We start from the raw sequence: 11,147 nt of genomic DNA on the forward strand, positions 1-11,147 counted from the left end.
ATATTTATGTTTGTGGTTGTAATGTGACAAAATATGGAAAAGTTCAAGGGGTATGAATACTTTTGCAAACCACTGTACACCACCCAATGCAGCTACACAGAAGCTTCAACCCTTCTGTGTTGGCTGTCCACAAGGGTTAGGAGTGTGTTTATGGGGATTTTTGACCATTCGTCCAGAAGCACATTTTGTGAGGTCACGTACTGATGTTGGACAGAAGGCCTGGCTCTCAGTCTCCACTCAAGTTCACCCCAAAGGTGTTCTATCGGGTTGAGGTCAGGACTCTGTGCAGGCCAGTCAAGTTCATCCACACCAGACTCTGCCATCCATGTTTTGATCGACTTTTCTTTGTGCACAATGTGCACAGCCATTTGGATGGTTGAGCAAATACTTTTAGTAATATAGTGTATTTCTAACTACCTTTAAATGCAGCCTAATGAGATACTGGCATTTTAGGTAATCCAATACATATCCAAATTTAGTCTTTTTTCAGAAAGGTGTGCTGCATTTGTATACTGAGCCTATTACTGTTCACATTACTGACACATTACTGCTCTGCCAGCTTCACCAGTCACAGTATCATTAAGTTTGCTGATGACATTATTGTTTTGYGCTCTGTTTAAACAATGCTGAGTCAGCATACAGAAAACATTAAAATACTTGGTAACCAACTGCACATAATTTAGCCCTCATGACCGCAAAAACCAAAGAGATGGTAACAGACCTGACCACTGGCACCACCTCCTACTGGCCATCAGTAACTCAGAGGTGAAGAGGGTTCATAGAACCATCTGGTTCTTACTCTAAAATATAGGTGACTCATTGGTGTCTCAGTGTCACATCTGGAGGACATCTACACTGAACATTGTGTTCATGTAGCAGACAGCATTTTAAAACACAACCAACTCATGGCATGTTCATACTGAGGCCATCTGGGAAAATGTGCAAAAATCTGAGAACAAGCTGTACTCTGCAGTTAAACAGCTTTTTTTCTCCTGGCAATCAGACTGTTGAATAAAATAATAGATAATATTTCTATGTTTTGTTAAACAAATTTTTTTATTACTGTGTAGCAAACAAGGTGTTTATTCCTGTTACCTAGATGTACACTTGATCCAGCTGTTCAATCAAACCATCAATTGTTTTTCAATTGTTGTTTAGATTTGGGAGTATATCTGTATTATTCATTTTTCTCTGAGCAATGTTTTAAGTATTTTTTGTATTCAACATTTAAAAAAATAAAATAAATAAAACAAAAAAGACCCTGTCTAACCCTGTTTAATTTTTACACCTCTGCCCATCCCTGCTTGCTCATCTGATTTTGTAATTTGGAGTCTAATAGTCATTGTCGGTGGCAGCTGGCAGTGTCCAGGCTTTCAGGCATAGTTCCACCATCTGACACGTGCTCCTGTTGGGAATAAACAGAATGCTCTAATTTGAAGCATGCTGAAACCCTTTGGGCTTTTTCTAACCTTTATTTTGAAAATGCTGCACTCAAAGTGCAAGACCTTTGAGTTTCAGAAAAAAGAAAAACGGTGATGTGAACATGAAATTTGTATTTGCTGCATTATCCTTTAAAATTGGGTTCTAATTTTACTTTTTGTTAATATTTTGGATGCTTTAAAAGTATTATTTGTTTTGGGGTGGCTGTGGAAGAGTGGTTAGGGGAGTCGTCCTGGAATCGGAAAGTCACAGGTTCGATCCCCCGTCCAGCTGTCTCAGTTGTTGTGTCCTTGGGCAAGATACTTAACCCCAATGCCTCTGATGTGTGTCCCATCAGTGTATCAGTGTGATTTACACTGATTAGTCTCCATGGATGATTGTATATGTTAACATTGTAGGAGATCTAGTAGAGTGCTCTGTGAATGGGTAAATGAGGACACAGATTGTAGTGTGAAGCGCTTTGAGTATCCTGGTTGGGTAGAAAGGCGCTAAACAAGTACAGTCCATTTACTGTACCATTTACCATGATTTATGGTTAACAGTCCTCAAATTGAAAAAAATAGCCATCCCTGGGCTATTATCAAATAATCCACTCTTTCTGTTGGCATTACTTAGTGCTTTCATTTATCTCTTTTTCACACAGATAAAATTGAGAATGGAGAAGTCTACCAGAGGAGAAGAGGGCCACATTTGGGCCACTCTAATGGACACGAACCAGAAACGAAACAACTTGAAGGAGTCGGCCAGAAAGGCAGCAGTTGGCGTCGGATTCTTCTCCTCATTTTAGCCATCACCATTCATAACATCCCAGGTAAGGAGGATCCACAGTGAATAAAATTAGCAAGTAATGCTATGGTTGTATTGTTGAAATAGTGTTTACTGTTTCCAGAATTTYATTTCCACCTATGTGTTTCAGTCARTTCAAATTAAAGTGTTTTAATGTTGTAAATTTGTACAGTCCTGCTGTTTTACCATTTTTTTGATGATGAACCTTATTTTGACTTTAATTTGATCATAAATCAGTCTGTGGGGGTCTGGCAGGTCCCCCACAGCCACTTTCAACTCGGAATCTTGTGCTGCACACCGACAGCGACTCCTCTTCAGCTCATTCAGCAAGTCTTACTGCTGTGTCTTTGGTCGTCATTTTCTAGTACATTTCAGATTCAAAAGAAGCCACCTGTCATAGGTCTCACCTCCACTCACTTAGTACTACTTTGGCAGACAACCAAACATAGTTTTCTACTAGATTACATTTTTATAAATGAAAAGCAGCAGATTTGGATTAGTTTTATTGTTAGCACTCACCACCATGAGAGGTGGGAATATGTKTGTGTTGGTGTGTTTTTGTGACYATTAGCAAAAYATCTTTTACACTAACAGACAGATTTTAACGAAACTCTCAAAGTAATAATTGGATGTACATTTATGTACAAATGATTACCTTTGGAGTCAATCCAGTTTCAGATGCCCACCAGTTCTCCAAAAAACCATCCATCCATCCATTCATCCGTCCATTATCTTAACCCACTTATTCCTTTCAGGGTCACTGGTGCCCATGTCCAGCAGTCACTGTGTGAGGGGTGGGGTACATCCTGGATAGGTCGCAGGTCCATCACAGGGCCCTCTAAATAACCACAGATCTTAAAACAAAAAAAAAAGTGAAAAAAAAAACCTTTAATGTGTCTAAAAAGCAATCAGGTCAGGTTGTGTTTTCTCTGTGTACATGCTGCATCTCAAGGGTCGCAGAGGTTAGAGAGATAGGTCACCACTTTCAATCCCCTGATCGTTACATAAAAAAATATGTGGGGCGGGAAAGGTGAAGTGAAACCCCCTCCTTCATACAAGTGGGCTGTGGTAACTTGGCTTTTTTAGTCATTTTAAATAAAAACTATTAATAAAAAGTCCTGGATTTTCCACCTTTGCAAACCCTTCTCCCGTTGTGGGTTGTCTCTACAGCCCCATTTGTTCCATTACTGCTGAGAACTTTAAGTTGTTCTCGAGGAGCTTTTTAATCGATTATTCTTACAACAAATCCATAAGTTATTCMGATGTGAGTGCACTGGAAATTTAAAATGTTTTCATCAAATTAACAAGAACAGTTCTTTAATATTATAATATTTTCATTAATAGTTTTTTCATGGACACAAAATATGCACTCTAGAGACTATTCTTTAACAAAAAAAAGCTTAAAAGATTTAACATAAATATAAAATCTCAACCAAAGCACATAAAATTCAAGTAAAACAAATATAGTACAAGATGTTAACAATCTAACAAATGAACTAAATCATACAAAATTCAAGTCACTCTGGAAAAACTATAATAAATATTAATTTATTATTTTTTATTTAACATATTTCTCAATATATAAAATTAACAAATATCAAGACAACATCCAACTCTTTGTATTGTAACATCAGTTGTGTAACTTATTTCTTTAAGGTGAAAACTGTTGAAAACAACAAGACTGTTTTGTCTTGTTACACAAATTAATATCCAGCTCCACGTGTTTCTATTGATGTCATTTCCCCACTAGAAAAATGTGTGATGGARGTCCATGGAAGGCAAATATGTTTAAATCAAATAAACAAAAGAGGATGCAGTTAAAATAAATAAAAGGTATTTAAGCTACGTTTTGAACATCCTAAACACGTCCAACACTTGTTGGCTGCTTGTGCTCTTTAGGTCAGACGTGTGTCGGGAAGCTCCTCTGTTGTTTGAGACGCTGGGGGAACCGTCTGATGGGGGAACGTGGCTCGACCTAACACCGGTCTCTGTTTAATGGTGGATGAAATAAAGAAAGTGGTGGTACTTTATTTACTTTGAGCAAGCGAACGTCATGTTCACAAGATAATTAATCCACCAGATAATTCAGAGGCGGTCTGTTTGGTGAATTTTACTCCAGGAGCTGCGAGGCTTGTTTTCAAGCTTCAGACTGAACTGAAGCAGCGGCTGCTGACGTCATTACGCTCTTGCGTGATGCTGCGTTCAAGACAAGCATGAAAAACTCACCACTCTTATTCCAATACGGTCGCAAAGATGCATTTAGGTACCGAAATGGAATTGCATGAACATTCACGTGGTGGAAATCTGCGTCGACAAATTTACATAATCGRCGTCATCGATTATTTCAACTAATCAGTGCAGCCCTACTTTTGACGTCCACGGCCTACCCCAGTTACCACTACTGTGCATGTGTGTCAAGGACAGAAAGGCAGATGTGGCAGTGGAAGGTGTCAAAGCAGTTTGGAGAGAAAAACAAAGTAAAAAACAAAAAAAAGAGAAAACGATTAATCGATTATTAAATTAGTCATCGATTATTTTAATAATCGATTAGTAATCGATTATTAAAATAATTGATTACTAATCGATTAGTTGTCGATTAATCGATTAATCATAGCAGCCCTACTTTTATTACAACACTTACCTTAGTTTTATTAAACCAGTTCCAGTGTGTAAAAAGTGAAAGCTAAATTGATTTGCTGCCTGCTTGCCTCAAAACACAAAACTCTCTGCCAAAAATATATTTAAACATTGTGTGATTACAGCTGTTTGTGTTTGGAATAACAGTTTTCTCAAATTAGCAAGTGCTAAACAAACATGTCCTCAAAAACCAATCATTCATCAATCATTTACTGTCAAGGTGGCATTTTGTGTCCTAACAAAAAAAGAAAAAAAAAAAGCATAGTCCAGAGGGTCAACACCATTTTTTATCAGTTTATGTATCTCTGCATCACTGCACTTCCTTTCTTCCTCATTTTGTTTGGATGTCTACGGTTTTCCAGCCTGTTGTTGATATCCAAGTGTTTTGTGACACTATTATTTTAGACTGTCAATATGACAATCATTTCTCAGCATTGGCTTCCTGACTGACAACAGTGTAAGAATAAGACTTTCAAATAAAAGGATGCAAGAGAGAGAGAGAACTAAAAGTGAATTCATCAACTCAGTTCTTTACCGTTATTTTACCAGGCAAGTCTCGATGAGATCTCAGATCTCTTTTTCAAGGGCGGCCTGGGCCTGAAGGCAACCTATTGTACATGTTTTGAGGGGTGGGGGAAACTGGAGTACCTGGAGAAAATCCACACAAGCATGAGGAGAGCATTCAAACTCCGCACAGAAAGACCCCAGGTCCAAACCGGGGATCGAACCCAGGACCTTCTTTCTGTGGTGCGTCGGTGCTAACCACTGAGCCGTCGTGCTGACTCCTAACAAATTAATTGAATCTAATTTGTATAATACAACACAAACAAATTTAGCAGATTACAAAATGTCAAAGTTCTTTATCTAAGATAGCCTGCAATTTTTATTAAAATTTTGAGGAGACACGTGGCAGTGGGTGATCTGGGAAGGAATGATTTGCTTTTAACAATAAACCCCCAGCAGAAACAGGCGCAGGATGAGCGTCTGTCTACCTAACATAGCAGGGGTTAGTTAGGACAGGATAGAGACACAAGCATAGAAATACTGAGCCAGGTGTACTTTCTGTGAAGATGAAAAACAAAGAACACTAAGGTCATGGCAGCAATAATCACAACATGGAGAATAAAAACAGAAGCACAGTGAGGAAATATGGTCAGTTTGTCCTCCAGCAGTCTAAACCTATAGCAGAATAAATAAATCATAGCTYTGGATAGCAAAGCAAACCCTAATATAGCATTTATCAAAAAAGGAAAGTCTTAAGTYTAGACTTAAGTGTCAGCCTCACGGACAGAAACTGGAAGTTGGTTCCACAAGAGAGGAGCTTGATAACTGAAAGATCTGCCTCCCATTCTACTTTTAGTAACTCTAGGAACCACAAGTAAACCTTCAGTCTGAGAGCGAAGTTCTCTGTTAGGAAAATACGGAACTATAAAATATTAAATATAAGATGGAGTTTGGTTGTTGAGAGCTTTTTATGTTAGAAGTAAAATATTAAACTCTATTCTGAATTTGACAGGGAGCCAGTGGAGAGAAGCTAAAACTGGAGAAATATGATTCATTCCTTCCAACTCTCATTAGAACTCTAGCAGCAGCATTTTGGACTGACTCCATAATTTACACCACATGTGTTCCRTCTCTGCTCTGCTCCGGTCCGACCTCCGCAGCAAATACGCACCCAGTATAATCAATGAGAGTGTTTACACTGGCTGCGCACGGTGGCGGTGAGCAGACAGCGATCCGTCAAAATAGAAACAGATCCTATTTTTGCCGGACTCCGGAGCTGCGCCGGAGTCAAATTTTAAAGATTACGTCGCACCAACAGGAAAAGAACTACACCGTATTTTCAAAATAAGACACTTTTAGGCTGGATAATTTGTCAGAATAATGTCGAAATTGCAGCTATATTAATAAATATACGGATATATTTCTACACAAATGCTGTCAGAATGTATTGTTCTGTTTGGGAAGCAGATGGAAACATGTAGCATGAAGCATATGTGTACACACACGATACATGTGGATTTTATTTTGAAATCAGAAGTTTCAGAAAGTCGACAGCGAGACTGTTGACATTATGATGTTTTTGTGCTCTCATTTGTTGTTGTTTTTATCATTATTGGAATGTGTCACATCATGTGACTTGTTTAATTGAACACACTCGTGTACAATAAAGGGTGTGTCCTTCAAACAAAGTGTGACACAACACGAAAGCCAAACCGAGTGAGTCTCATGGTGTCACGTTGAACGCTGTGCTGAAAAGTGATTCTGCTAAAATATAGTCTGGTCAGATGAGACCAACATTGAACTGTTTGTATTATGTATGTTTTTGTGCTCTCATTTGTTGTTGTTTTTATCATTATTGGAATGTGTCACATCATGTGACTTGTTTAATTGAACACACTCGTGTACAATAAAGGGTGTGTCCTTCAAACAAAGTGGGACACAACACGAAAGCCAAACCGAGTGAGTCTCATGGTGTCACGTTGAACGCTGTGCTGAAAAGTGATTCTGCTAACAGAGACAGTTTCAACATAGATATCAAAAACCTTTATATCAATGTTTTCAGCTGTTTTTGGAGTTCTTCTTTCACAGAATTAATTATTTTTTGCTGTTATCACTGAATTTATCGCGCGATCTCCTTTCTGCACACTCTGTCGGACCGGAGTGGAGCGGAGGCTGTATAAAGTGAGACACAAACGAACACCTGCAACCTGTGCACCGCAGCGGAGCAGAGCAGAGACACATGTAGTATAAATCCGGGGTAATTGAAAATGTTGTGAAGATTGTTTGGACACTCAAGATTTTTAAAGAATAATAAACATTTTTTTCTGCATCATTTTCTGACAAAATGTTTTTCTTTTCAATAAAAAAGATTCATGTGTAAAACAGCAGCCCTGTTAACATATTTAATGTGGGGAATAAATGACATATCCTGGCCAAAAACAACACCAAGTTTCCTTTTATCACATACAGTAGTACAGTGGGCCAAGGAAACCATCCAGACTAAGTGAAAGTTAGCCTTGTTTGTTCCTAAAATGTTTATGATGTGTTTGAAATAGTCTTTGTTTTGTCTTAAGTTTTAAAGCAGGTAATTGGGAATCATCCAGGTTTTAATGACTCAAACAGAACTAGATACAAATATTTTGTTTTTGTTTGTATTCATATAGAAAACATAAACGTAACGTTTCTTAAATACTCCGGAAACCAGTCATTAAAATACTTTTCATAAATAAAGCAGTTTTTTCATGAAAAGTACCACCTTTTATCCAGATATCACAAGAATAACCAAAATATTATTACAAAGTTACTTTTTAGGATATTTAGCTCTTGTTTTCAGAAACAAAACAATCCATTTTTGTAGACGTACACAATAATTTATTCCAACAATTCATGTTTCAGCAGTCAGAAGCTGTCAACGAGTCTTTTGATCCAAAAATGTAAWGGCACACATTTGGATGTAAGTGTCAAAACATGGATGTGCTTGATAGCACCGATGCCAATCTTGACTGAGCCTGAAGTTTGCAAAGTTGGCCACCAGGCAGATTTCAAGATTCTTCACTAGATTCAAGAATTTATTATTTACATCTTGTGTACAGTGGAATGATTATTGGTTTCATTAGCTTTGGATAAAAAACATAATGAAACATGTTGCCCGTGTGGTGTTATACAATAACACTTATGGTAGCTGTTTTTAGGTCTTACAAAACAATTTAAGATTAGGAATATTTCACTTCCCTCAGTTTTAGTTTCTTGTATTAACAGAAGCTCAGACAGTGTGTTCCTGTAGAAAAGATGCAGACTTACTGCGGTATCAGGCAGGACAAACTGTATGCAAATGATTTAGTCTTGCATGCTGGGAATAAAAGAGCTCTATTAGCAGAAACATCAGCTTGGAAAACTTTAACACATGATTTATGTGCAAGCAGACAATACTTAAAAAAAGGTACACACTAGAATGGGACTAAACAAAATATAAAGTATGATTTCTTCAAGGGAAGCATATCATCTGTCATATTTTAGCTCTATGTCTGCAAAACTGACAGTTCTACTAATTTTTATATTTGCTGAGTCAGTCATCTTGAATCAYGACGAAACCAAAGGTTTGTAACAAAATTTGTATTCAATAAACTGAAGTCGATATTAAAAACACAATTGTTAAATAAATTGATTTGTAGAAAGAATTAAACCATACAACACCAGAATTCTGGATCTGAGTGAAGTTTATTGTCACTCAAGCTGACAGGAAACCAACACTACCAGAAAACCAGGAAGTTCATGTAAATATACACCTTCTTCAATGCCTGTGTTCGCCCCCTACTGACCTACGGCTGAATCACAGGCATTCAGACAAAATCCTCAGCTAATGTCATCACAACATTTGATTATGTGTTGTCACATATTTCGGACATGTAACTGAACTTATTTCAATCAAAACACAATAGATTAAACACTGTCAACATTACAAAAAGGAAAACCTAAGAATATAGTGTTGTGCTTTTAACATCAGTGCTAACCTCTAATAACTTTAAATTTCTTCAGGTTGTCCATTTGTCAGTGGACATGCAATGTTTATTTTATAGGAGTTTCATTAAACTTTGTCCTTTGCTTTGTGAGACATTTTGCCACCAGACATAAAGTGAATAACACTAATTAAACAGATAATTCAGTTTATAAGCAATCAGTGTCTTACCTGTTGTAGATGGCTCTTTGATGTTTGATTCTGCCCAGAATAATGAGCTTAGGTCCTGTGTTCATATAGGCTCAGTTCTGGCATCTTTCTGTGAAGTAAGCATGTTCTCCTTGTGCTTGTGTGTTGATTTTTTCTTTTTTTCTTTTTTTTTTTTTGGTACTTCATTGTCCTCTCACAGTCCAAAAACATAAATATTAGGCTGCCTTCAGACCCAGGCCTCAATTGCAAAGGAGATCTGTGTTCTCAGTGGCATTTTCCTGATTAAATGAAAATATATTGTTATTTAGAAATAAATCTATGGTTATCCACAAACATACCTGGTGGTGTCCTCATTTTGACTAGGTGTTTAATTGTCCATCTGATCATAACTTTTGATCGAAAACATTTTATTCAAAATATCTACAACAGGTAAGATAACTGCTGATACCCATTCCATATAAACCCCACTTTAAAAGACCTGACCTATTCTTACTCCCTCCAGATATTAACATAAGTAGCTACAACCCACTTGGGTTCAGCTCAGGGAACATGACAAACTGCTCAAGTCTGTGCTGACTTGACAGAACAAGACCAACCCAACACTTTCCATACAGCAACCCAAATGACATGATGGATAATCACCTATCTTTGTACCAGACACAACAGAACTTCGAGAGATCAAGTTCATGCCTCAACAAGTGGTTTTGGCAGCACATCAGGGCACTAATTAGTATCAGACTGGTGATTTTAAATGTTTTGGCAGCTCATTGTATATCTGGGAGCTGCTGAGATGAATAAAGTGCTGGGTATTAAGTTATTCTGCAAGGAGAAAAAGAGTAATGTTCCATTTAAACAGACTGCTTTCCATTTAACTGACAGCAACAAAACAAATTGATGTGATGCCTTTATTTTATTACTGGTGCTTTTCTGTGAGACTTTGCAACAGCAATCCATTTAGATTGAAMCTAACAGCATATATGCATCAGTAACACACACAAACACAAATGCACACTTTTGTTCTTCTATCATCATGGGGACTTTGCATTGACTTCCATTCATGTACCGGTCATTTCTATGGCCTAACCCTGACCCCTTACCCTAAACCTAACCTCCCAGGTACATAGCTGACCCTAAATCTAGMCTAAACTCAATTCATGTCTTAGTCCTAACCCTAACCCCAAACCCCTGACCCACCAACATTATTTCCCCTGATGGGAACTGGCATTTGTCCCTATACAATGGGCCCTCACCAGGCTGTGTGTACCGAGAAAAAGTTCAAATAATTTCCCCACCAGGTAGCAAAAACATGTCCACACACAAATTTAACTTCTGTTCATTTCCAGTTATTTATGTATCATTACCTTGACCCTTATCCTAAACCCAACCAAAACTAACCCTAATTCTAACCCGTGCTCAATTCCTTAGTTCTAAACCTAAACCCTGACTTATCAATAGCATTTCACCATATTAGGCTTTTGTTCCCAAAAGGCCTACTTGTTCTGAGATTGTAGGTGTTTATGCCAGAAACAGTCCTAAGAAGATAACAAAAACAAGGTGCACACATATATACTGTATGTTCAAGCGTGTCCCTGACCCTAAATGATCTCAATGGTAT

At 37.7% G+C, this 11,147-nt stretch overlaps 1 protein-coding gene across 2 annotated transcripts in view; it reads left to right on the forward strand.

The window, feature by feature from the left end:
- slc39a11 (solute carrier family 39, member 11) overlaps positions 1-11,147 on the forward strand; it is a 237,177-nt gene that overhangs the window by 201,276 nt on the left and 24,754 nt on the right. For both annotated transcript variants that reach the window (XM_014021884.1, XM_014021885.1), the window contains exon 6: positions 2,084-2,251. In XM_014021884.1, the coding sequence (XP_013877338.1) occupies positions 2,084-2,251 (168 nt within the window). The remainder of the gene's footprint in view (positions 1-2,083; positions 2,252-11,147) is intronic.

Source organism: Austrofundulus limnaeus, unplaced genomic scaffold, assembly GCF_001266775.1.
Source record: "Austrofundulus limnaeus strain Quisiro unplaced genomic scaffold, Austrofundulus_limnaeus-1.0 Scaffold309, whole genome shotgun sequence".
Lineage (NCBI taxonomy): Eukaryota > Metazoa > Chordata > Actinopteri > Cyprinodontiformes > Rivulidae > Austrofundulus > Austrofundulus limnaeus.